We start from the raw sequence: 27,535 nt of genomic DNA, 5'->3' as shown, positions 1-27,535 counted from the left end.
GGCCAAATTTTAGTTTCATCAGACCAGAGGACATTTCTCCAAAAAGTATGATCTTTGTCCCCATGTGCAGTTTCAAACCGTAGTCTGGCTTTTTTATGGCGGTTTTGGAGCAGTGGCTTTACTGTGTATATAGATACTTTTGTACCTGTTTCCTCCAGCATCTTCACAAGGTCCTTTGTTGTTGTTCTAGGATTGATTTGCACTTTTCGCACCAAAGTACGTTCCTCTCTAGGAGACAGAACGCGTCTCCTTCCTGAGCGGTATGAAGGCTGTGTGGTCCCATGGTGTTTATACTTGCGTACTATTGTTCGTACAGATGAACGGGGTACCTTCAGGCATTTGGAAATTGCTCCCAAAGATGAACCAGACTTGTGGAGGTCTACAATTTTTTTTCTGAGGTCTTGTCTGATATCTTTTCATTTTCCCATGATGTCAAGCAAAGAAGCACTGAGTTTGAAGGTAGGCATTGAAAAACCTCCACAGGTACACTTCCAATTGACTCAAATGATGTCAATTAGCCTATCAGAAGTTTCTAAAGCCATGACATCATTTTCTGGAATTTTCCAAGCTGTTTAAAGGCACAGTCAACTTAGTCTATGTAAACTTCTGACCCACTGGAATTGTGATACATTGAATGATAAGTGAAATAATTTGTCTGTAAACAATTGTTGGAAAAATGACTTGTGTCATGCACAAAGTAGATGTCCTAACCAACTTGCCAAAACTATAGTTTGTTAACAAGAAATTTGTGGAGTGGTTGAAAAACGAGTTTTAATGACACCAACCTAAGTGTATGTAAACTTCCGACTTCAACTGTATTCCCTGGGGTGGAGAGAGAGGCATAGATCCAACCTACAACAAATACAACACATACCCACACACATAGGTATGTGTGTACACATAGGCATACATCAATGGAGACTCCTCAGAGGAGGAAGGGGAGGATCATCCTCCTCAGTGAATTTGATAAAAATAAATATAGTGAAACATTAAAAAGTTATTATTTTTTAGATAAAACTATACTAAATATTTTCACGGCACCAAATAATTGATTAAAACAGACTGTTTTGCAATGAAGGTCTACAGCACCATGGTGTAGCCGGCGGACAGCTAGCTTCCGTCCTCCTCTGTGTACATTGACTTCAATACAAAACCTAGGAGGCTCATGGTTCTCACCCCCTTCCATAAACTTACACAGTAATTATGACAACTTCTGGAGGACGTCCTCCAACCTATCAGAGCTCTTGCAGCATGAACTATCATGTTGTCCACCCAATCAAAGGATCAGAGAATGAATCTAGTACTGAAAGCATAAGCTAACTACAGCTAGCTACGTAGCACTGCAGTGCATAAAATGTGGTGAGTAGTTGACTCAAAGAGAAAGACAATAGTTTAACATTTTTGAACAAATACATTTCTTTAAAAAAATGAAGGAGAAGCAATTTTTCATTGTATTTTTTGTTCACATTCACTTAGCTACGAAATGAAGCTAGCTAGTTTAGCCTACTCAAATACAGCTCAAACAAAGAGGGATGCTATGTTAGCTGGCTGGCTATGGCTATCCAACACTGGAACTCTTCCAAGTCAAGGTAAAAAAAATTACAAAAAAATATATATATAAAAAATGCATGTAATGAAATGAAATGTATGCATTCACTACTGTAAGTCGCTCTGGATAAGAGCGTCTGCTAAATGACTAAAATGTAAATGTAAAAATGATTTATTAATTTATTGACACTGCTAAAATGCTTGCTGACTGTACACTGTACTGCATGATTGTAGCTGCATTACTAACGCATTAGTTTTAGTAGCTACTACGAAGTAGTTAGGCTGCGTGTAGCGGTTCGCGGGTATGATATGAAGGTTAGGAACGTTTTTTTTGCCAGGTCACAGACAGCTGATGTGTTTCCACAAGCGAAGGGAAAAGGTGAGAGGAGGAGAAGCTCTGTGAGAAGGAATTCTACAACGAGCAAAATGATGTTGTTGTTTGTATGTGGCTGATATGGATGTGAACTGTGTTTTGCGTGTGATCAGGTGTGTATTCATTCCAACGATTCTGTTGAAAAACGTTTCTTAAACGGAAGCAAATGGAATGAAACGGGGATAAACATACCTGAATTTGTCCAATAGAAACTCTCATTTGCAACTGTTGGACTAATGATTACATCCTAGATCAGCTAGATGCAGGCAAGTGTGTACAACGCGGTATTGAATGTGTCACGGTCTGTCACCTACGTTGTAAACTTTCATTCATAGGCTAGGTTGTAGCAACCTCATGATGGGTATAGGGAACATTTGAGTATCATGTAGTAGCCTAAACCTAGTGATGTTACATTGAGCTGGGTGAATGGAATATGAATGACAGTCATCCAATATGCTGTAATAGAAATAAGGCCATGCTCATCTTAAACATCACCGACTGCCGCTGGCATACATGTATTTAGCCTCGCACACTCATGAATACAGAAAAAAAACACCAAACAGAGTACTGTAACTGTGTGTATAGGAATGCTCCAGTCCCCCATCTGGGCACCCATCCACCTAGTCACACAGCATAACCTGAACCAAACTACCTGGACTGGTCTGGAATTTCTCCCTTTAGGGAGAGGCAGGGGATTCCAGAGGGTTCCAGAGAGTTCCAGAGGGTTCCAGAGGCCACAGAGGAGACAGCATGGACCACAACTGACCAGACCCATATTGACCTCTAGAGAACATTGCCTTGATAACATCACATGCTGTACCATTCACCTAAATTCCATTTAATACAGTGTAAATATTTTGAAAGGTATGATTGAAAATACAATATGGAACCGCAGCCTGTGTTAAACGACAGTATTCAGCCAGGAGCAGACCTGACTATGGCTGACCTGTTTACCCCATTACATAACCTACCCTACTGTGTTGATGGAGAGACAGACACTGAGGGGTTACACACACACACACACACACACACACACACACACACACACACACACACACACACACACACACACACACACACACACACACACACACACACACACACATCTATGTAGGTTGTCCAACTAACCAATGACTTTTGACCACCTACTGATCTCCTGCTCTTTTTAACAGCATGCAGCTGGAGATTTGATACACACAAACAACCCAGGAATTCATCTTAATAGAATGACAGAAAGAAACAGAGCAAAACAAAGGATCCACACTGATACACATCCATTACAGTAACAAAACCACTTAACGATGCTCTCGAATGTATCCGAGACTGGAGAAAAACTCACCGAGAAGTATCTAGTCTCCATCCTCTAGTCCCGCTTTCCTCAAGACAATACTGTTCTGCTGGTCCTGAAGATGCCTCAGCTCAGTTTGACTGGAAGTAGGCCAAGGCCAGGCTCTGGTCAGCTAAATGGAACCCAGGAGGAACATGTGGACGATGAGGAGGCTGCCCAAGGATCACAGTTATTTTAGATATTTGACAAATCTCACAGCTGTGACTTGAACTAGGTCACAAAATGACATCACAACCAGGGATGTCAGGACTTTTGTTGTTCACATACAACACTTAGTATAAGCAAAACTCAGCAAAAGTGCAAATAGTCAAATTCAAACAGTTGAATTCTAATTACAGTATTCAATTAGGCTACTTGTTTTTTGGTTTTGATGATCTGAATACTTACCCCAGTTTCTGGGCTTCTGGTTTTGGTTTGAGCCTGAGAAGAAAATGTCAGAACATTTCAGACATTTCATGGAGTGTTATGCCACCCAGTGGTACTATAATGGACTACAATAAAGTTACTATAATAACACAGATGAACACTAGCAATTTTTTGTAATTTCCCCAGATGTTTTATTTCCGAAGACCGTATTGCTATGAGGACTCAACAGCCCAAACACCTTGTGTCACAACATCTTGGTAACAGTGGTTTCCAACCTTGGAAGGCGGGACACTTTCATTAGGGTCTACTAGCATCAACCCGGCCTTTTTGGCAGTAGATCATTTACAATGCGTATTTTGATTCTTCCCCCGCTCCTGCAAATAAAACATGATTATCTGTTTAACTTGTCGGTTTCTGGAAATGCCGCTAATATTCTCAACTCTGGAGCATTTATAAAACTCATATTTCCTTGGGGATCGTGGCACTTGCTCATGTTTTTGACATAGGCCTATCATTAACCCTTGTTATCCATATTAAAACAGTAATGTATGGTATGCTCGGGCTGGCTACGAATTGTTCTGTCCTGGATGTCCGATGCGCACAGCCTCATGAGCTTAGTTCAACTGCCGTACCCCATCAAAACCACAAATAGAAGTTTGTTTTAGCCCTTTGTAAACCATTTAATTGTAAACTGGCACTGTGTAACCTCAAAACATGGTTAATACTAGGTTTATATAATGGATGGTCAGTTCTTGCATCCAAAGCTGTCAAGGAATTGTTACATTTCTCCAGCCCCAATCCTCAGCTTTTTTACCAAACCAGTGGCCACTTTGTTCTTGTTTGAACTGCAGACTGCTACTTTAAATATGTACGGAGAGCTCGCTTTTATTCGGTTTGTGCGTTAGTCCGTCTTCCTTACGCTCTTCCTGTCTGTTGGCCTTCTCCTTCCTCTCCTAGTCCATCAGTCTTCTCATCCCCTGCGGCTCACCGGGCCTACTGGACCTGCAGCTCTGACAGGTAGTGTCTGATGTTCTGCTATGATAGACAACCTTATTGAAATGTTACTTTAGATAGTGCACTGTTGGAGCTAGAAACACAAGCATTTCGCTACATCCACAATAACATCTGCTAAACATGTGTATGTGACCAATACAATTTGATATGACCCCCCCATCAATAATTAGCCCAAACCCCCAGAATACAGATTATCAGATGACATTAACATTATGGACATTGTATAAATGACAATTTATTGATAGTAAATGCCCCTCATATCAGTGCAAATTCAGATTGAGAAGAGTTGATGCAGCATATCTGTAGCAAATCTCTCACGCAGATTCCTTTGATCAAGCATTCACATGACTAGTGATAACTCACACACATCAGGGCTGGCATTCCAAGGGTAGTCAAATATTTGTTCAAATGTATAATGGATTAAAACTATATAAAAGTCATAAATGGGTGGTTACAATTCTGCACAAAATCAACAGAAAAATAATTAATAGAAGTGTCATTCTCCTTTCATCAAGCCATTTTCCTCCCGATAACATTTCCCTAGGTCTAGGATCTTATGGAGAAGGCCGAGATGTATAAATTGGTTTGGGTTTGACCCTGTGAATCAGATTTGTTTAGTGCCTGTGGATGTCTTAAGGCCTGTAGATTGGAGGCATCTGTAGAATGACTAATGAGCACTGACTGCATTTCAATTGATTTGTTTATTAAAAACAAAAACATTTCAACAAATTCAGAACTAAACCAGCACCTGGTTCGAGTAAACAAAATATTAAGCATAAGAATTGAGTAAAGCATAAACATTTCATTCTGATGAATTGATTTGGGTTAAAGTGAGCTGGATTAACAATACAAGCCCAAACCGAGTCCAAACCACAGAGGCTCTGTATAGGTTACATATGATAAATTGGCAGCCAACCTTTGGACACATGACAAGAATCCATTGGGGGAAAAAAAGAACATGAGTCAAATAAAAGAACAATCAATCATTCTTATAACAGCCAAAGAAAAAACATCCCTCACATCTCACCATAGCCAACACCACCTGACTGAGTTCTTGAATCAGCTACCAATAGAAAGAGACAGGAACAGTCCCCAGACAGGAAGTAAGATATCTAGAGAAAAAGCACTCCGGGCCAGGAGCAAGCTGAAGACAGGCCACACTTATCCAGAGTCAAACTGATTTTCCTGGTCAGTCAGGCCACAGAGAACTCAGTGAGGACTTATGTTAAGCTGAACAATCTTAAAATTGAAGACGCTCTGATCCTATAAAAAGTGTGAGAAACGTCCCTAGATTAGTTCCATTTGGACATTATATGGGAGTACATTTTATGCAAAGTATTCAAATTAGGTTTTGGTTGTCTATTCTGCTTCAAAAGTTGATCTATTGATGAACGTCAATATTAAAATGTGAAAAAAATACAATCCTTGACTGAACAAGAGTATGAACAGTAATAAAAAGATATGGAACAATGCCTGTGCATAGGGAGCAACAAGCCCAAAGAGTCATGATTGAGTTCACCCTGTCCCAATGCTTTTCTTCTCATCTAGACTGGAGTTGTGTAGAGAAGCCATCAGATAGTCGTTCTGTAGAATCAAGTCTCATGTTTTGGTCTCCTTGGCTACCTTCTGAACACAGCATCACAAACAAGTAGAAAGCTCTGATTGGGGTTGACCTATATGCTTTACAGACTGGAGCAGGTGGCTTGTTTTGGTTTCTCCTGCACCAACCCACTTCCAGGCAGATCATGTTCCTTTATGAAACAAGTAGATTGGCCTCTGAAAACCTGTGGAAGACATACAAATTCATTAGTTTGAGAAACAGAATAGAAAAGGACACGTGAAAGAATCAGATGATATCGGTATCTAATGAACCAGTGACATACCTCTTGATGAACTGTTAGGCGTCCCGATCAACTCGTAGCTGGAGAATCCCACCTCAGATGTCAGGTATGTTGAGAACTGTTCTGGTTTGAGACGGATGCTGTGGTAATTCTTAAAGATGCTATCCTGCAACAGTGAGAGCGGAAAGTCAGACATGATTCCGTCTCAGCCTCAACGCTGAGCAAAGTAACATACTTTCATGTCTGCAACAAAGAAACAGGCCACTTGTAATGTTTTAGGTATGTTTTGGCTATATACTGCATTTATGCACATCTACAGTAGCAGATCACACCATTGGTCCTTGCAACACTAAGCTCTCTCCTCATCTCACCGTGAGTTTCTTCCTCTTGCCGTAGGTGATCCAGGGCTGTGGCTCCAGGACGAACAGGCCTCCAGGACGAAGGTGTCTGAACACTCTGTGGAAGAGGCGCTTCAGGCCACCGTCTCCCCAGTTCAGGTGGACCCACTTGGTAACGCTGAAGCATAGGATGACGTCGTACTCTGGCGGCTGGGTCAGCAGCAGAGCATCACTCTCCAGGACATAATTCCCCTAAGGAGGAGAAAGATGACGACAGGGGATGAGTTCTAAACAATGTGGGACGTTTCTCTGAGGATCAAGTAGAAAGAGAAGCAACAAATGAGTGATCATAATATTGTTCATTTCCACCTTAATATTATGAATAATGATTTTTAAAATGGAAACGCATTAAAAGGCTGCAGTGCATACACCTACCTTGACAAAGGAGACATTGGAGGGGAAGTTACCAGGAGGCATGGTGGGTGTGTCGGGGAGTGGGGGTGCTGCTATGGGCCCCCTGGAGATCCGTAAGGAGACAGGGAAGGAGCTGGTCCCCAGCTCAACAGCAGGTGCTCCAGAGTCCTCCTCCATCTCCTCAGCCCCTCTCTCCTGAGCTCTTCTCTCTGCGTGACGTGATAACACCACGCCACCCTCTGCAGGGACCTGCCTTTCAGCGTTTCCATTTTCAGCCCTGGTGGGCTGTCTTTCATTCTGTTTGTGCGTTAGTCCTCCTGAGTGTGACTCATCTTCCCGTCTGTTGGCCTTCTCCTTCCTGTCCTCTCCTGGTCCATTGGTCTTCTCATCCCCTGCGGCTCGCCGGGCCTCCTGGGCCTGCAGCTCTGACAGGTAGTGTCTGATGTTCTGGCGGGCCGCGTGCACCAGACCCCCATCAATGTCCAACCCCAATATGCGGGCGGGCCGCAACTTCTTAGCAATACACAGAGTCAGGTGGCCCGTGTTGCAGCCCAGGTCCAGTACTGCTTTACCATGGAACCACTCTGGACGTAGACAACGGAACCGTGGGTCCTCGGCACAGCCTGGGTTGCGGTAGCCGTAGTACTTGTTGTAGTTCCCATACTGGAACTTCTTCTTGTTGCCTTGGTGCTGTTGTTTGTGCTGGTTGTGAAGATGCGGTTGCTGACCCCCTGGTACCTGGGAGGACCCCCTGGGACCTACCACTGGGGTGTGGAAGGAGGACTGCGCATTTCTCCCGGGCCCAGCTCCACGGCCCCTCTCCTCCATCCCCGACCTGGCCATAAGAGTAGAATGGACCATAGGAGGCTCTGTTTTACCAGAGTTGCGTCTGCGTTTGCGTTGCCGGCTAGAGAGATGGTTTGGGCCTCCGGCCGTGGCTGCGGAGGAGTCTTCCTGAGCTCGAGGCTGGGCCTGGGGGGCAGATACAGTGAGCATGGCTTCATCCCTGCAGTTGGATGGGGTGATCTCATTACCGTTAGCATCCTGGGGGTCCAGGACGGCCGGGACACTGGGTGCTTCTAAAACAGAGGTAGACGCAGCACTAGCAGATGGCAGGTTAGACAAAGAAGAAGTGGTGTTGGTCACTTCACCACTTCTCTCCGAATCTGACAGGTCCAACACGGAGACTGTGGAACCCCCACCTCCTCCTCCATGGTGTCTGTTGCGGTGTCTCCTCCTGCCGCCACTCTTGAAGGGCGACACCAGGAGGCTCCTACCTCCCATCCTGCTGTTGAGGTTGAGAGGGTCAGTGATGTCCCTGGGAATGAGGATCTCCACAGGGTCGCGGTTCTTGGCAGGAAGGGGGGAGGACTTGGGCGTCTCAGCGTTCAGGGCCCTGTTCACCTCCTCGTCCTGCAGGCTGTTGAGGTTCAGCGGGTCAAATATGTTTCCTCCCAGCAGGAAGTTGGTGGGCAGAACCGAGTCGCTCTCTGAGTTTACCCGTCGTCGTCTCTTACCTGCTGGATGCTTGAACCCTGCAATCATTGTGCTGCGACGCTTCGAGAGTTTCTGCTGCTGCGGTTGTTGTTTGGATTGCTGAAAGCCATTTTTAGGGTTAACGTGCTGCTCAGTCAACATGGCCTCCTGCGCAACACGCTTTGTCTGATTGTGGGGGTCAGCCGTGCTGCTGTGCTTGGTTTGGGCACCACTGTCTGGCATGGGGCAGGTAGCAGCACCATCAGTGCTGTCTGGGTTGGCCAGGGTGACCTCTGGCACTTTGGGGGCATTGTTGCAGCTTCCAGTGCATTCTGAGAGTTTCTGGGGTGGCGCTGGGTCCACTTTCATACTTCTGGTTGGAACAGTCTCTTTATCAACAGACATCTCTATCATCTTCCACTCAATTGTTTTGGTGCTGACATGGGACAACTGATCTGAAAACACATCAAAATAGATTAAAATAATGACCACCGAACCCAATAAATCATAAGATGTATTATTTAATCCCCAGCTATAACTGGACAAGATTACAATAGTGCTCAGTCCCCAGTTGCTGCTTTCCCAGCTATTTAGTATTGCACTTATTTGTTGACAACTGAAAGTAACTTGATGATTTGTGCCTGCATGTCATTCTATAAGACCCAAGGTGCATGCCTGCCACTGGATAGTATACATCCATTATATTGGAGGCAAACGTTGAGTGAACGTCTACAGTGAAGACATTGAACCCATCCTCAATGCCAGCTGCTGCGCGTGAACCAATATCAATGGTTCCTCAATACTGTTACGCTAGCTAGCGCTCTATAAATGCCGATATTTTGCAAGAATCCACCACTTTGCGTTCATTAATAAATGCGACTAGGTAAGATACAAAAATACGTAAACTAGCCATCTAGCTACAGTATGAGGCAACTGTATGTTCATCAACAACAACAGTCTCAGCTCACCGTTCTACCCGCCTTCCCGTGAAGCTGAACTGTCACACTCCCTCCCGAGTTACTGACGTTGCTGCATCATCAGCTTCGTTGATAGCTTGATTGTTCGATAATATTATTTTCACTGGTGAAATGAATCAATAATTTTTGGAAAACAAGCCTCTCTAAAAACAATAAAACAACCAGTGTGGTGGTAACTGTGCGAGTGTGAGCTCGCTGTACACTCCAAACTCCAATCGCTAACTTCTAGCTCAACAGCTCAACCTCACGCAGATTGGAAGGTTCCAATCGTTGTTTGTTTTATCTTTTGCCAGAGCTAAATGCTGAAACAGACAGGCATCTGAACCAATAAGGTGACGGTTTTTAGGCAGTCTTCATGAAATCGACCAATTACAGACGTGTATGGGTTGAGCAATACACGTCGACCTAGTTTTGCACACAAATAGGTATCCCATAATTTGCCTTTCTGAATGTGTATTTATTATTCCCCCGCCATTTGGCGAAATTAACTATTTAAAAATGTATTGTAAATCTGTATACGGTCTATACGCATAATTTTGTTAACACATTTTACATCAAGGTAAGGTAGGAGAGGCAAAACAAAACAACACAGATTACAACGCTCCCACCCCCCTCTCATTCGCTGACATGTGGTAGGGCAGGCAAAAGAGAATTGTCATTGGGATTTGTAGTTTTTATCCAACAATGTCGTGGATCTTCGAGAAGGGTGCAATTGTGGGGCGTTCCTGTATGTGGTCATTCCTGCATATGCAAGAACCCTCTTTATACTTCTATTGGTCAATTTTTCAATTAGGACAGGCCGGAGGCAGGGGCACTCCAGTACCATAGATTATGTTAATGCACAATAACATTGGATGCCAGCCACCTATAAACCCCACAGAAGAAGGGTAGACCCCTAGGTAGCTAGCCGTACACCTGTAGACAGTGTCCTTTGCCCCCGCCTGTCAGGTACTGTTTTTCTGCAGTTCTGTTAAATACGGCGATGAAGGAGTACTCTGGTACACGGGAGGCATGGGAAACACTGTGAGCTAGCTAACTAGCTAGCAAGCTGTGTACCAGAGTCCTTAGATCTAGCTGGCTAAAATATCACACAGCGGGAGGTGGGGACAACCAGTAGATAGTGTCCTTCGCCCCCGCCTGTCGAGCACGGTTTTCTGTGGTACACAGCAGGCGGGGGCAACACCATGTGCTAGCTAACTAGTGTGTTGCCCCACAGTGTCGCCCCGTCTTCTGCCTGCTGTATACTGTCTGCTGTGCTAGCGGGAGGAAGGGACGACCAGTATAAAGGTGTCCTTCGGCCCCGCCTGTCGGGCACGGTTTTCTCCGGTACACAGCAGGTGGGAGGCAGGGGTGACACCGTGTGCTAGCTAACTAACTAGCAAGCTAGCACACGGTGTCACCAGCTAACTAACTAGCAAGCTAGCACACGGTGTCACTAAAGAGTTGTATAACTAACCCAAGGTAGACCAGAGCCTGTCATTTCCAATGGGAGAAAATTGATCATAGTGGGCAGAACAAGCATGGAAGTGGGCAGAGCCAAGCACAAGCTACTGAGAGCCTATTGGTGCATTCTAGCATTTATTTGCATATTTCCTTTGGGAACGGCCTAATCTGTGAAGTAAACATGTGCAATAACTCAATTCACCCTTACACTCCTTCTAAACAATACCATTTTTAAAAACTTTGGCAAGGGTAATGTCTACAAAAAGCAGTCCACTCTGTTTGTTATAGATTCTAGTTTTGGAAACAGAAAACTGTAAGCATATCAAATGTTTCATTGATGAAAAAATGTGCAGAATGTTGACCAAAATCCTACTCGATCCACCTTCTCTCACTGCCAGCCACTGGGATTCCTCTCATCATCATATTTGGTAGTGAGTGGAAACGCCAAGTGGATGCTTCACATTTATACATCCGGTGAAATATCTGTCTCATTGTTCTATCTGTGGTGTCAACTAGCCTCCCCCGCTAGTCTGCTGTGTTAACCAGAGGCGGGGACGACTGGTAGACAGTGTCCTTCACCCCCACCAGTCGTGCACAGTTTTCTCAGGTACACAGCAGGTGGAAGGCAGGGGTGACACCATCTGCTAACTAGCTAACTAAGAAGCTAGCACATGGTGTTGCTAACTAGCAAGATAGCTAGTTAGCTAGCACACAGTGTCGCCCCAGCCTTCCGCCTGCTGTGCTAGCAGGAGGCGAGGGCAACCAGAAGACAGTGTCCTTCACCGACGACTGTCGGGCATTGTTTTCCCGTAGTTCTGTTAACGATGGTGAGGGCAGGAACCAATGGGATGGGGGTGGTGTTCATGTAGGAACCATTGGGATGCTCGAGGGGGAGCCATTCCTGCAAATGCAGATGCAGTAAATGCCAACAACGAACAGTGAGCCTTTGTACTCATGTATAAAAAAAATAACAAATGATGAAAGAAAAGCAATGCAAATTTGAATTTTAATGTGGGAGAGGTGGAAAAATGATTGTTATTGATCAATAATGTCAAACCTCCTGGCATTGACAACTTAGATGGAAAGCTACTGAGAATGGTAGCTGACTCTATAGCCACTCCTATCTGTCACATCTTTAATGTGAGCCTATAGGAAAGTCTTTGTCCTCAGGCCTGGAGGGAAGCTAAAGTCATTCCGCTACCCAAGAGTGGTAAAGCGGCCTTTACTGGTTCTAACAGCAGACCTATCAGCTTGCTGCCAGCTCTTAGCAAATTGTTGGGAAAAATTGTGTTTTCCCAAATACAATGCTACTTCTCTGTTAACAAATTAACAACTGACTTTCAGCATGCTTGTGGAGAAGGACACTCAACATGTACTGCACTGACATAAATGACTGATGATTGGTTGAAAGAAATTGATAAAAAGAAGATTGTGGGATCTGTACTGTTAGATTTTAGTGCAGCCTTTTATATTATTGACTATAACCTGTTGTTGAGAACTTATGTGTTATGGCTTTTCAACCTCTGCCATATGGTGGGTTCAGAGCTATCTATCTAATATAACTCAGAGGGTTTTCTTTCATGGAAGCTACTGTTTACAGGCCTCCTGGGCCATATGCAGTGTTCCTCACTGAGTTCCCTGAATTCCTATCGGATCTTGTAGTCATAGCAGATAATATTCTAATTTTTGGTGACTTGAACATTCACATGGAAAAGTCCACAGACCCACTCCAAAAGGCTTTCGGAGCCATCATCGACTCAGTGGGTTTTGTCCAACATGTCTCTGGACCTACTCACTGCCACAGTCATACTCTGGACCTAGTTTTGTCCCATGGAATAAATGTTGTGGATCTTAATGTTTTTCCTCATAATCCTGGATTATCGGACCACCATTTTATTGCGTTTGCAATTGCAACAAATAATCTGCTCAGACCCCAACCAAGGAGCATTAAAAGTCGTGCTATAAATTCTCAGACAACCCAAAGATTCCTTGATGCCCTTCCAGACTCCCTCTGCCTACCCAAGGATGTCAGAGGACAAAAATCAGTTAACCACCTAACCGAGGAACTCAATTTAACGTTGAACGTTGCGCAATACCCTAGATGCAGTTGCACCCCTAAAAATTAAAAACATCTGTCATAAGAAACTAGCTCCCTGGTATACAGAAAATACACGAGCTCTGAAGCAAGCTTCCAGAAAATTGGAACGGAAATGGCGCCACACCAAACTGGAAGTCTTCCGACTAGCTTGGAAAGACAGTACCGCGCAGTATCGAAGAGCCCTCACTGCTGCTCGATCATCCTATTTTTCCAACTTAATTGAGGAAAATAAGAACAATCCGAAATTTATTTTTGATACTGTCGCAAAGCTAACTAAAAAGCAGCATTCGCAAATGGAGGATGGCTTTCACTTCAGCAGTAATACATTTATGAACTTCTTTGAGGAAAAGATCATGATCATTAGAAAGCAAATTACGGACTCCTCTTTAAATCTGGGTATTTCTCCAAAGCTCCATTGTCCTGAGTCTACACAACTCTGCCAGGACCTAGGATCAAGGGAGATACTAAAGTGTTTTAGTACTATATCTCTTGACACAATGATGAAAATAATCATGGCCTCCAAACCCTCAAGCTGCATACTGGACCCTATTCCAACTAAACTACTGAAAGAGCTGCTTCCTGTGCTTGGCCCTCCTATGTTGAACATAATAAACGGCTCTCTATCCATGTGTACCAAGCTCACTAAAAGTGGCAGTAATAAAGCCTCTCTTGAAAAAGCCGAATCTTGACCCAGAAATTATAAAAAACTATCGGCCTATATCGAATCTTCCATTCCTCTCAAATATTTTTGAAAGAGCTGTTGCACAGCAACTCACTGCCTTCCTGAAGACAAACAATGTATACGAAACGCTTCAGTCTGGTTTTAGACCCCATCATAGCACTGAGACTGCACTTGTGAAGGTGGTAAATGACCTTTTAATGACGTCAGACCGAGGCTCTGCATCTGTCCTCGTGCTCCTAGATCTTGGTGCCGCTTTTGATACCATCGATCACCACATTCTTTTGGAGAGATTGGAAACCCAAATTGGTCTACATGGGCAAGTTCTGGCCTGGTTTAGATCTTATCTGTCGGAAAGATATCAGTTTGTCTCTGTGAATGGTTTGTCCTCTGACAAATCAATTGTAAATTTCGGTGTTCCTCAAGGTTCCGTTTTAGGACCACTATTGTTTTCACTATATATTTTACCTCTTGGGGATGTCATTCGAAAACATAATGTTAAATTTCACTGCTATGCGGACGACACACAGCTGTACATTTCAATGAAACATGGTGAAGCCACAAAATTGCCCTCGCTAGAAGCCTATGTTTCAGACATAAAGAAGTGGATGGCTGCAAACGTTCTACTTTTAAACTCGGACAAAACAGAGATGCTTGTTCTAGGTCCCAAGAAACAAAGAGATCTTCTGTTGAATCTGACAATTAATCTGGATGGTTGTACAGTCGTCTCAAATAAAACTGTGAAGGACCTCGGCGTTACTCTGGACCCTGATCTCTCTTTTGAAGAACATATCAAGACTGTTTCAAGGACAGCTTTTTTCCATCTACGTAACATTGCAAAAATCAGAAACTTTCTGTCCAAAAATGACGCAGAAAAATTAATTCATGCTTTTGTTACTTCTAGGCTGGACTACTGCAATGCTCTACTTTCCGGCTACCCGGATAAAGCACTAAATAAACTTCAGTTAGTGCTAAATACGGCTGCTAGAATCCTGACTAGAACCAACAAATTTGATCATATTACTCCAGTGCTAGCCTCCCTACACTGGCTTCCTGTTAAGGCAAGGGCTGATTTCAAGGTTTTACTGCTAACCTACAAAGCATTACATGGGCTTGCTCCTATCTATCTTTACGATTTGGTCCTGCCGTACATACCTACACGTACGCTACGGTCACAAGACGCAGGCCTCCTAATTGTCCCTAGAATTTCTAAGCAAACGGCTGGAGGTAGGGCTTTCTCCTATAGAGCTCCATTTTTATGGAATGGTCTGCCTACCCATGTGAGAGACGCAGACTCAGTCTTAACCTTTAAGTCTTTACTGAAGACTTAAAGATCTCTTCAGTAGGTCCTATGATTAAGTATAGTCTGGCCCAGGAGTGTGAAGGTGAACGGAAAGGCTGGAGCAACGAACCGCCCTTGCTGTCTCTGCCTTGCCGGTTCCCCTCTCTCCACTGGGATTCTCTGCCTCTAACCCTGTTACAGGGGCTGAGTCACTGGCGTACTGGTGTTCTTCCATGCCGTCCATGGGAGGGGTGCGTCACTTGATTGGGTTGAGTCACTGACGGGGTCTTCCTGTCTGGGTTGGCGCCCCCCCCCCCCCCCTTGGGTTGTGCCGTGGCTGAGATCTTTGTGGGCTATACTCGGCCAATGTCTTAGGACGGTAAGTTGGTGGTTGGAGACATCCCTCTAGTGGTGGGGGCTGTGCTTTGGCAAAGTGGGTGGGGTTATATCCTGCCTGTTTGGCCCTGTCCGGGGGTTTCATCAGATGGGGCCACAGTGTCTCCTGATCCCTCCTGTCTCAGCCTCCAGTATTTATGCTGCAGTAGTTTATGTGTCAGGGGGCTAGGGTCAGTCTGTTACATCTGGAGTATTTCTCTTGTCTTATCCGGTGTCCTGTGTGAATTTAAATATGCTCTCTCTAATTCTCTCTTTCTCTCTTTCTTTCTTTCTCTCGGAGGACCTGAGCCCTAGGACCATGCCTCAGGACTACCTGGCATGATGACTCCTTGCTGTCCCCAGTCCACCTGGCCGTGCTGCTGCTCCAGTTTCAACTGTTCTGCCTGCGGCTATGGAACCCTGACCTGTTCACCGGACGTGCTTGTTGCACCCTCGACAACTACTATGATTATTTGACCATGCTGGTCATTTATGAACATTTTAACATCTTGACCATGTTCTGTTATAATATCCACCCGGCACAGCCAGAAGAGGACTGGCCACCCCTCATAGCCTGGTTCCTCTCTAGGTTTCTTCCTAGGTTTTTGTCCTTTCTAGGGAGTTTTTCCTAGGGAGTTTTTCCTAGCCACCGTGCTTCTTTCACATGCATTGCTTTCTGTTTGGGGTTTTAGGCTGGGTTTCTGTACAGCACTTTGAGATATCAGCTGATGTACGAAGGGCTATATAAATAAATTTGATTTGATTTTGATTTGATTAATGTCAAATATGTAAACTGTGGTGTACCGCAGGGCAGCTCTCTTGGCCCTCTACTGTTTTCTATTTTTACCAATGACACTGGCATTGAACAAATCATGTGTGTCAATGTATGCTGAGGATTCAACCATATACGCATCAGCAATCAAACTAATGACAGACTGAACCCTTAAGAAAGAGTTGCAGTCTGTTTTTGGATTGGGTGGCCAGTAATTATTTATTTATTTTCACCTTTATTTAACCAGGTAGGCAAGTTGAGAACAAGTTCTCATTTACAATTGCGACCTGGCCAAGATAAAGCAAAGCAGTTCGACACATACAACAACACAGAGTAACACATGGAGTAAAACAAACATACAGTCAATAATACAGTAGAAAAATAAGTCTATATACAATGTGAGCAAATGAGGTGAGATAAGGGAGGTAAAGGCAAAAAAGGCCATGGTGGCAAAGTAAATACAATATAGCAAGTAAAACACTGGAATGGTAGATTTGTAGTGGAAGAAAGTGCAAAGTAGAAATAGAAATAATGGGGTGCAAAGGAGCAAAATAAATAAATAAAATAAAAGTAATAAACTGGTCCTGAACATCTCTAAAACTAAGAACATTGTATTTGGTACAAATCATTCCCAAAATGATAGACCTCAGCTGAATTTGGTAATGAATGGCGTGGCTGTTTAACAAGTTGAGGAGACTAAATGACTTGGCATTACCTTAGATTGTAAACTGTCATGGTCAAAACTTATAGGTTCAATGTTTGTAAATAACAATTTGTTCTTAACTGACTCACCTAGTTAAATAAATGTTACACATTGTAAAGCTGGGGAAAGGTCTGTCTGTAATAAAGAGATAATCTGCTTTTTCGACACCACACTCCACAAAGCTAGTCCTGCAGGCTCTAGTTTTATCTTATCTTGATTATTGTCCAGTCATATGGTCAAGTGCTGCAAAGAAAGACCTAGTTAAGCTGCAGCCGGCCCAGAACAGAGCAGCACGTCTTGCTCTTCATTGTAATCAGAGGGCTGATATTAATACTATGCATGCCAGTCTCTCTTGGCTAAGAGTTGTGGAAAGACTGAGTTCATCACTTCTTGTTTTTATAAGAAACCTCAATGTGTTGGAAATTCCAAACTGTTTGCATAGTCAACTTACACACAGCACTGACACACACACTTACCCCACCAAACATGGTCCAGAACAAATTCAAGGAAATGTACAGTATTATCCAGTCATGGGTGCATGGAACTCCTTTCCATCTTATATAGTGCAAGTGAATAGCAACCCTGGTTTCAAAAAACAATTAAAGCAACACCTCACAGCACAACGCCTTTCCCCCAGGTGACTTACTTGTTGTGTGTATGTACTGACATGTACAGTATGTGTAACTGATAGATGCACACACACACACTACATGCTAATGTTTTAAATGTATGTAAAATGTAAAGTATTTTGTCTGTAATGTCTTCTTCATTATGTCGGACCCCAGTCAGACTAGCTGTTGCCATTGGCGTCGGGTAATGGGGATCCTAATTCATTAAATCAAATCTCCTTTATCCCTTTTAAAAATGTTTATTTTAGGCTATAGATGCCAGGACAGTGATGTTTTGCTAACCATAGAGGGGTTGGTTGTTTAGCAACAAAACCTACGCGTGCTTAACTATGTGGCAAAACAGATGGTGTTGGCTTAGATTGTTGACAACATGTAAACTATATTTAGTCTCCAATGTTTATTGAAAACATAAATACATTTGCACAATGAGCACTTGTTGTCTCTCAAATACATTGTTACAGTTGTTGGTTAGCTAGCTAGTGAATTTTAGCCATATTAGCAGTGACATGAAATCAGTGGAAACACCTCAAAACAACACATGGTATCAAGAACAACATGAAACTAGCTGAAATAAATTATGATTCCCCACATGACAGTTTCTTGTCATTGTTGATAGCTATCTGGCCATCCAGAATCACAACAACTCACAGACTTCTTCCCCATTGAAGCATGCGCATTGTTTTCATGACATTGTCAGCTAACCCATCTATATTGCAAAGAGAAAGTGTTTTGATTAAATTATAATCTCAGGTGAATTTATTAACCTTACATGAAAGTCGTAGCTGGCCTAGAGGCATGTTGTTGTTGTTGCCTCTGGGTCAGCATTTGATTACTTTGCTATTGCATCATAATATTGTCTCCATGCCACCTGGTTGGGGATTTATTTTAAAAAGTTAATGTTTTTTAGCTAGACTGATATCTCTTGAGGTATGTATCTATAAGCTTGGCACATCTAGCCACTGGGATTTTTGTCCATTCTTCAGGGCAAAACTGCTCTTGCTCCTTCAAGTCTTCCCTGTGGCTCAGTTGGTAGAGCATGGTGTTTGCAATGCCAGCATGGTGTGTGCAACACCAGGGTTGTGGGGTTGATTCCCATGGGAGGGCCTGCATGAATTGAAATGTACGCATTCACTACTGTAAGTCGCTCTGGATAAGAGTGTCTGCTAAATGACTCAAATCTAAGTTGGATGGTTCTGCTGGTGAACAGCAATCTTTAAGTCAGACCTTGGATTGAGGTCTGGGCTTTGACTAGACCTCAATCCAAGACATTTAAATGTTGCCTCTCAAACGTTGCTTTAGCAGTATGCTTTGGGTCATTGTCCTGCTGGAAGGTGAACCTCCAGTCTCAAATCGCTGGAAGACTGAAACAGCTTTCCCTCAAGAATTTCCCTGTATTTAGCGCCATTTTCCAGTCGATGGAAAAACATCCAAACAGCATGATGCTGCCACCACGCTTCACTGTGGGGGATGGTGTTCTCAGGGTGATTATTATTTAACTAGGCAAGTCAGTTAAGAACAAATTCTTATTTTCAATGACAGCCTAGGAACAGTGGGTTAACTGCCTGTTCAGGGGCAGAACAACAGATTTGTACCTTGTCAGCTCAGGGATTTGAACTTGCGGTTACTAGTCCAACGCTCTAACCACTAGGCTACCCTGCCACCCCAGTGATGAGAGGTGTTGGGTTTGCGCCAGACATAGTGTTTTCCTTGATGGCCAAAAAGCTCAATTTTAGTCTCATCTGACCAGAGTACCTTCTTCCATATGTTTGGGGAGTCTCCCACATGCCTTTTGGCAAACACCAAATGTGTTTGCTTATTTTTTTCTTTAAGCAATGGCTTTTTTTCTGGACACTCTTCCGTAAAGCCCAGCTCTGTGGAGAGTATGACTTAAAGTGGTCCTATACTCCAATCTCCGCTGTGGAGCTTTGCAGCTGCTTCAGGGTTGTCTTTGGTCTCTTTGTTGCCTCTCTGATTAATGCCCTCCTTGCCTGGTTCGTGAGTTTTGGTGGGCAGCCCTCTCTTGGCAGGTTTGTTGTGGTGGCATATTCTTTCCATTTTTTAATAATGGATTTAATGGCGCTCCGTGGGATGTTCAAAGTGTCTGATATTTTTTAGAACCCAACCCTGATCTGTACTTCTCCACAACTTTGTCCCTGACCTCTTTGGAGAGCTCCTTGGTCTTCATGGTGCTGCTTGCTTGGTGGTTCCCCTTGCTTAGTGGTGTTGCAGACTCTGTGGCCTTTCAGAACAGGTGTATATATACTGAGATCATATGACAGATCATGTGACACTTAGATTGCACACAGGTGGACTTTATTTAACTAATTATGTGACTTCTGACGGTAATTGGTTGCACCAGACCTTATTTAGGGGCTTCATACCACTTTTCCGTAAATTTCTTTAAACAAGTCTTTTTTTTAAATTTCACTTCACCCATTTGGACTATTTTGTGTATGTCCATTATATGATATCCAAATAAAAATCCATTTAAATTACAGGTTGTTATGCAAGAAAATAGGACAAAACGCCAAGGGGGATGAATACTTTAGCAAGGCACTGTAAAGTCCAGGGTTGTTCATGTTCATTGGAGACATAAATAATAGATTATGGCTTTGGATGCCATCTACAATAATCTTAAACCATGACAAATATCTCAACCATACTTATAGCCTAACTAGCAGTTATATCTGGCACTTAAACCATACTAGTGTTATTATCATGATTTTGATAATTAGGGCCTTACAGTGATTACATTTCTAATACATTAATTCACTTTTTTTTTATCCAGTTTTATTCAGTTTAAATGTTCTACTGAGTTGGTTACATTAGCACTGACAGGCAGTGAGACAAGTTGGAAATGAAGCAAGTTAACAAAATAAGAACTTTATTCTCATGAGTTTATTTACAAGACTTTGTACATGATAAAACATAAATATATTTACAATACTTTACATGATTTATAATTTAGGAAAGAACCGGAGACAGGGAATAACTGTATAGGAACGTAAAAGAAAAATGTCATTGTTCACAACAAGAAAATAAAGAGGAGCTCCAGGCACTCTGAAGAAAATGTCATAAAACAGAGAATTCTTCAGTCTGTTAAACAGGCCTTTTAAAGTGACAGTGACAGGTTTTCAGAAAACGTTTGATTGTCCTTGACCTCCACATCTTTTTCTCTTAGCCGGCCCTCACCACACGCTGCTTAATAGGAAAGATGAATGTTGTCCTGAACGTGTCCCATGATGATCTGGGTGACTAGATTTCCATAAAGATGCTCTCAGACCACAGATTGTGGACACGTGTGTGTGTGTCCTGTGTGGATTTCTATCACCCTTCTCCTCCACATATCAGGACCAGGGCCTCCATACTACCTGGGGCTGGATCTGAAATAGTGACCGCCTCAGAGTCCTTGTTGGGCCTACGGGCACAGGGCCAGAGAGACGTAGAGGGGTGGGGGGACTGGACACCAGGGGAGGATGGGCTGGTACCAGAGGCACCATGGGCCGAGATGTAGATTGAGAGGGGGATGACAAGGAATCTGATGGACGACGAGAGGGGGAAGGAGGGAAGGGGAAGTGGCATGGCATGGAGAGGTATGGAGGGGTAGTGGTGAAAGCTAGCGAGGAGTTTGAGTAACAGGGGGAGGGTGGGGGTGAGAGGGAGTAAGGGGGAGATGGGTATGGGTGTGAGAGGTGTTGGGTAGGGTGGGGGTGGTGGAGCACAAAGGTGTTGGGATAGATGGGAAGAGAGGTGTTGATATAAGGGAAAGTGGCCTCCCTGCTGGCTCGTTGATGCCCCATCACTGTGCTCTCCTTCCTGTTTTTCACTCTGCCCAGGAAGCATGGTCCTTCTGCTGCAGGGCCCCAGGGCTGGAAGTCCAGGGGGAAGGTCTGGCTCTGCACCTTCCCCAGAGGGCAGGCACTGTGGGTATCCAGGTGGTCCCTAAGTCCCTGGACAAAGCTCTCTCTCTGGGATGGGTCCACGCTGTCGATGTAGTTGCCCAGGCGGGAGATGCACTCTGTGAAACCTGCACTGTAGACAGGGTTGGGTGGGGGCGGTGTTTGCTCGTGTATGGGGCCTGTCCATTGGGAACTCACAGCACTAGTCACTGGAGCAGAGGACTCTTTCATGGAATTTTCTGTGAAGGCTAGTGTTGGTCAGTAGTGAGAGCCAGGCAGTACAGGGAGTAAATGAGGAGAAGAGAGAACAGAAAGAGAAGAGAGGACAGAAAGAGAAGAGAGAACAGAAAGAGAAGAGAGAACAGAAAGAGAAGAGAGGACAGAAAGAGAAGAGAGAACAGAAAGAGAAGAGAGGACAGAAAGAGAAGAGAGGACAGAAAGAGAAGAGAGAACAGAAAGAGAAGAGAGGACGGAAAGAGAAGAGAGAACAGAAAGAGAAGAGAGGACAGAAAGAGAAGAGAGGACAGAAAGAGAAGAGAGAACAGAAAGAGAAGAAAGGAAAGAAACAGAAAAGAGAACAGAAAGAGAAGAGAGGACAGAAAGAGAAGAGAGGACAGAAAGAGAAGAGAGAACAGAAAGAGAAGAGAGGACAGAAAGAGAAGAGAGGACAGAAAGAGAAGAGAGAACAGAAAGAGAAGAGAGGACAGAAAGAGAAGAGAGGACAGAAAGAGAAGAGAGGACAGAAAGAGAAGAGAGGACAGAAAGAGAAGAGAGAACAGAAAGAGAAGAGAGGACAGAAAGAGAAGAGAGGACAGAAAGAGGAGAGAGGACAGAAAGAGAAGAGAGAACAGAAAGAGAAGAGAGGACAGAAAGAGAAGAGAGGACAGAAAGAGAAGAGAGGACAGAAAGAGAAGAGAGGAAAGAAAGAGAAGAGAGGACAGAAAGAGAAGAGAGGACAGAAAGAGAAGAGAGGACAGAAAGAGAAGAGAGGACAGAAAGAGAAGAGAGGACAGAAAGAGAAGAGAGGACAGAAAGAGAAGAGAGGACAGAAAGAGGAGAGAGGACAGAAAGAGAAGAGAGGACAGAAAGAGGAGAGAGGACAGAAAGAGAAGAATACAGAGATGAAGATGAGCATGTGATAAGAGATAATTCAAAAGTGGACAGAGCGAGAACAGCATGGAGAAGTCAAAACAATTAGCAAAAGCCAATGGTGTGTGTGTGTGTGTGTGTGTGTGTGTGTGTGTGTGTGTGTGTGTGTGTGTGTGTGTGTGTGTGTGTGTGTGTGTGTGTGTGTGTGTGTGTGTGTGTGTGTGTGTGTGTGTGTGTGTGTGTGTGTGTGTGTGTGTGTGTGTGATATAGGGAGGTTTTGGGGAGAGAGAAAACAATTATTAGCACTCACATTAATATCAACAATGTTGTGTCTATATCAGCAGTTTGGGGGTGTATTTCATTTACCATTTCTGAAATAAATTAAATAACAAACCCACACCAGAAAACTATTTTTGTTTAATGGATTGATAGATACCTTTGCTGTTATTCCCATTTGATTTTCTTCGCATGTAATTGACGGTCAACTCTAAAATTTCAGCTTTTTCTAATTTTGGATTTTTCAGCCGCTGTGAGAGAGAAAGAATAATGCTACTGAACATGGCATAATGCACAGCCATTGCGCACAATATTTCACATTTAAATGTTGAAGGACTCATTTTGGTATGGAAGTAATTATGATTTTATGGTAAAATCTTATCTTTTTAAGACAAATGTAAACAACATATATGCCACAGAGGTGCCTATCAAGTTCCTGGCAGACACCAAGCCCCGTTTTCAATTCCATTCAACTGAGGACATAGACTAGGATAAGTGCGTAAAACTCGAAGTTTCGCGCAACACAATTTCTCCATAGCATTCCCAAGAGTCTGGTTTGTGTGTGGTTTTATGGGCTGTTTGAAATGCAATTAATAAATTGACAACGTCTATTATTAATATACAATTTATCGGTTCCCTGCTGTTTATTATTTCCCCCCTCCCACTGGGCACACACTGGTTGAATCAACGTTGTTTCCACGTAATTTCAATAAAGTTACATTGAACCAACGTGGAATTGACGTCTGTGTCCAGTGGGCTCATTCATACAAGAGGGACACACAAGGAGCTGATTTCAGACGCAACTAGAAAAGCTGTGGCCAACTCCGCTCACCATGTCAGAAGTGTTGCTTAGCAGAATAGTCCTTAGCTCATCCAAGCCTTGATTTATCCTATCTCGCCTCTTCTTTTCAATCACCGGTTTTAGAACCTACAAAATAATAATAATAGTCAGTTATTTCAACAAAACCAAATACAAAACCAATTCACGGACAACAAAATATATAGATGAACTATTTGAAAGATACATTTTACGCAGGATCTGAGCTTACCCTCTTTAAGGCTTTACGATTATCCATGTTTGATCTCTCCAACTTTACTCGATGAAGAAGAGTAGGCCTATATTAATAAAGACGACTTTTCCAAAAAGAAAACGATAAATTCATCCAATCCGGCCAGGTCAAGCTGAAAACAAAGTCTCCACACTCGCTCGGGACTGGTTTATTATCGTTTGAGCCCGCAGGCTATTTATAAGGTCAAGCAGACCGATTGTCATTGGTTGAAAGGTGACAATGTCGTTCACGACCCTATGCTAACAGCACTTACTCCTTCTTGATACTCACAAAAATGATTATATTTTCAAAGATATGGAGAAAATAAATCTATTAGCAAAATAATTAACACATTAGCTGTTTTCTGGTACTGTAATCTAGCTTCATTTCAGTAAATCAATGTGCCTCCTTGGAATGGTCTAATATATATATATATATATATATATATATATATATATACAATACAGCATAAGTAGAGTCCATATAGCCCATATCTTCATCCTAAGTTGTAGATATATCTGACGAAGAGGAGTAGGCGTGATTCTGTGCATTATTATTATTATTGTTGTTTTTACAAACATGTATATAAAATGACCCCCCATAAGACGCCGCCATATGCTATACAGTATTATGTTATGACGTGTAAATGCCAGGGTTAGACTTCTTTGACCTTTATTTGGCATTGACAATAATACGTTTATGACATTATTGGCGCAATTGACCAGTAAAGCTGTGATTGTTTTATGTAAATATAGGACCAATTTGGTACAAAATATGTCTATAGCTGGAATACTATATTGAGTTGGTGGGAGTCTATTCACACTCAATACCTCATAGGGGGTATTTTGCCTATCCATAGCAGTATAGCATAACTTCATATGTATGTGCCAAATTGTCCTTTTAGACAAGAGTGACCTGGAAACGTTGGTTTTCTCGTGGGAACAGAGAAATACTGTTGCTGAAAAAGTGTCAGAATGAACACAATCACACCAACTCGAACACACTCGCCTTTACGATGTATACATTCCATGTAAGTGCCAATGTACGCATTACAATAGCCGCACCTTGTGTGAGCGTGCCATACTAACCATCTGCTGCAGGTGAGGTTGCGCTATTAATCAACATGAAATACACATATGAGCCATGGGAAATTTGACATGGATGAGAATTGAGAATAGCACTTCCATCTATGGTTACGGTCCTGCGTAAAAATAGGCCCGGGGGGGGGGGGGGGGGGGGGGGATAGGGGGGATAGGGGGTCCGCTCACCAACCAAGAATTCACAAAATGGGACAAACACCAAATTGATACTCTCAAAAATATCCTCCGTGTACAACGTAAAACACCAAATAATGCATGCAGAGCAGAATTAGGCCGATACCCGCTAATTATCAAAATCCAGAAAAGAGCCATTATATTCTACATCCACCTAAAAGGAAGCGATTCCCAAACCTTCCATAACAAAGCCATCATCTGCAGAGAGATGAACCTGGAGAAGAGCCCCCTAAACAAGCTGGTCCTGGGGCTCTGTTCATAAACACAAACACACTCCACAGAGTCCCAGGACAGCAACACAATTAGACCCAACCAAATCATGAGAAAATAAAAAGATAATTACTTGACACATTGGAAAGAATTAACAAAAAAACAGAGCAAACTAGAATGCTATTTGGCCCTAAACAGAGAGTACACAGTGCCAGAATACCTGACCACTGTGACTGACCAAACGTAAGGAAAGCTTTGACTACTGTATGTACAGACTCAGTGAGCATAGCCATGCTATTAAGAAAGGCTGCCGTAGGCAGACCTGGCTCTCAAAAGACAGGCTATATGTGCACACTGCCCACCAAATGAGGCGGAAACAGAGCTGCATCTCCTGACAAATGTATGACCATATTAGAGACACATATTTCCCTCAGATTACACAGACCCACAAATAATTCGAAAACAAACCCAATTTTGATAAACTTCCATATCTATTGGGTGAAATACCACAGTGTGCCATCACAGAAGCAAGATTCGTGACCTGTTGCCACAACAAAAGGGCAACCAGTGAAGAACAAACACCATTATAAATACAACCCATATTTATGTTTATTTATTTTCCCTTTTGTACTTTAACTTTTTGCACATAATATGACATTTTAAACGTATATTATTTTGGAACTTTTGTGAGTGTAATGTTTACTGATCATTTTTATTGTTTATTTAACTTTTGTCTATTATCTACTTCCCTTGCTTTGTAAATGTTAACTTATGTTTCCCATGCCACTAAAGCCCTTAAATTGAATTTAATTGAGAGAGAGAGAGAGAGAGAGAGAGAGAGAGAGAGAGAGAGAGAGAGAGAGAGAGAGAGAGAGAGAGAGAGAGAGCGAGCGAGAGCGAGGGAGGGAGAAATTGGAGCGGGAATGAGTGTAGTCTTTGGAGGTGCAGGACCGCGCGTAACAGCAGTGAATGAACAAATGCACAAGTGGGATGTCTGGACAGAGGTGCAAATTTGCCACGGGCATACCCTGGGAGAAGGCTATAAACTGGGAGAAGGATATAAACACAAGTGAAGCACAGTAAGTTTGAAATAACAGTATAACATACATGCTAAAACTATTAAAAGGAATTTTTCCAAGATTGGATGTCAAATATCTTCTCGATGATATTCCGTTACATCCTGTTAATTGTTTGTGTCGACGCTTCATCGGAACATTTCGCACAAATGACCCTGCCTGAGGTGACGCTGGGGAAATGTCAACAAACTCTCTCTTTTTTATTTAACTGGCAAGTCAGTTAAGAACAAATACTTGTTTACAATGACGTCCTTGGAACAGTGGGTAAACCGAGCACGACAAATGTTTTCCTTGGGGATTCGATCTAGCAACCTTTCGGGTTACTGGCCCAACGCTCTAACCACTAGAGTACCTGCCGCCCACTTTCTCATGGGAAAGGGCAGGAGTTGTGGTTTATTACCTGTTAGAATATGTACATTTTTCAGTGAGAGGTCATTTAAGGGACCCTGAGTGGCGCCGCGTCACTACAGGCCCGGGTTCGATCGCGGGCTGTATCACAACCGGCCGTGATCGCGAGTCCCATAGGGCAGCGGACAATTGGCCCAGGTTCGGTTTGGCCGGGGTAGGCCGTCATTGTAAATAAGAATTTGTTCTTAACTGATTTGCCTAGTTAAATACATTTTCATAAAAAGTAAAATAATATCAAATCAAAGTTCTGCCGCTAACGTTATGATAGGTGTGTTTGTTCCCACACGCACATGTCGACCCTCTGACCCTGGAATCAAATGTCGTGACACAACTCACACAATAAGTTCAATTAACACCCATTCAGCATATAGTTGGAATAGCTTGTTGAATTTTGCGCAGAATGCCATAATATATCTGTCCGTTCTGCCTTGTCAGTCTGTGGGTCACATTTAATGTCAAACTCAGAGGTTGAAGTTGTTTTTCACACACACGTGCCTGGGTTGTTGTGTTTGTATCTTTATTTAACTAGGCAAGTCAGTTAAGAACAAATTCTTATTTACAATGATGGCCTGCCCCGG

General features: G+C 43.1%; 2 protein-coding genes across 2 annotated transcripts; both read right to left on the bottom strand.

Annotated features, from left to right (window-relative positions):
* Positions 1-6,088: 6,088 nt before the first annotated feature.
* On the bottom strand, positions 6,089-9,959 carry mepcea (methylphosphate capping enzyme a). Its single transcript, XM_014128993.3, has 5 exons — positions 9,687-9,959; positions 7,264-9,173; positions 6,862-7,080; positions 6,533-6,656; positions 6,089-6,433 (listed from the first exon to the last, which is right to left on the bottom strand). The coding sequence occupies exons 2-5, from the start codon at positions 9,130-9,132 to the stop codon at positions 6,393-6,395; spliced, it is 2,253 nt and encodes a 750-aa protein (XP_013984468.1). The 5' UTR covers positions 9,133-9,173; positions 9,687-9,959; the 3' UTR covers positions 6,089-6,392.
* Positions 9,960-21,023: 11,064 nt separating this feature from the next.
* Positions 21,024-21,806, bottom strand: her1 (hairy-related 1). Its single transcript, XM_045688894.1, has one exon. The coding sequence runs from the start codon at positions 21,804-21,806 to the stop codon at positions 21,024-21,026; it is 783 nt and encodes a 260-aa protein (XP_045544850.1).
* Positions 21,807-27,535: the final 5,729 nt, after the last annotated feature.

Source organism: Salmo salar, chromosome 11 (assembly GCF_965601325.2).
Source record: "Salmo salar chromosome 11, fSalSal1, whole genome shotgun sequence".
In the NCBI taxonomy this organism is placed as follows: domain Eukaryota; kingdom Metazoa; phylum Chordata; class Actinopteri; order Salmoniformes; family Salmonidae; genus Salmo; species Salmo salar.
This window is presented reverse-complemented; position numbering and strand designations above follow the sequence as displayed.

Bases quoted from the DNA above. Each gene is read 5' to 3' on its own strand.
- mepcea (XM_014128993.3), bottom strand. From the start codon at position 9,132: ATGATAGAGATGTCTGTTGATAAAGAGACTGTTCCAACCAGAAGTATG. The intron at 7,081-7,263 runs GTAGGTGTATGC...TCTCCTCCTTAG, and splicing joins CCAATGTCTCCTTTGTCAAG to GGGAATTATGTCCTGGAGAG. The intron at 6,434-6,532 runs GTATGTCACTGG...TGTCTTCCACAG, and splicing joins GCCTAACAGTTCATCAAGAG to GTTTTCAGAGGCCAATCTAC.
- her1 (XM_045688894.1), bottom strand. From the start codon at position 21,806: ATGAAAGAGTCCTCTGCTCCAGTGACTAGTGCTGTGAGTTCCCAATGG.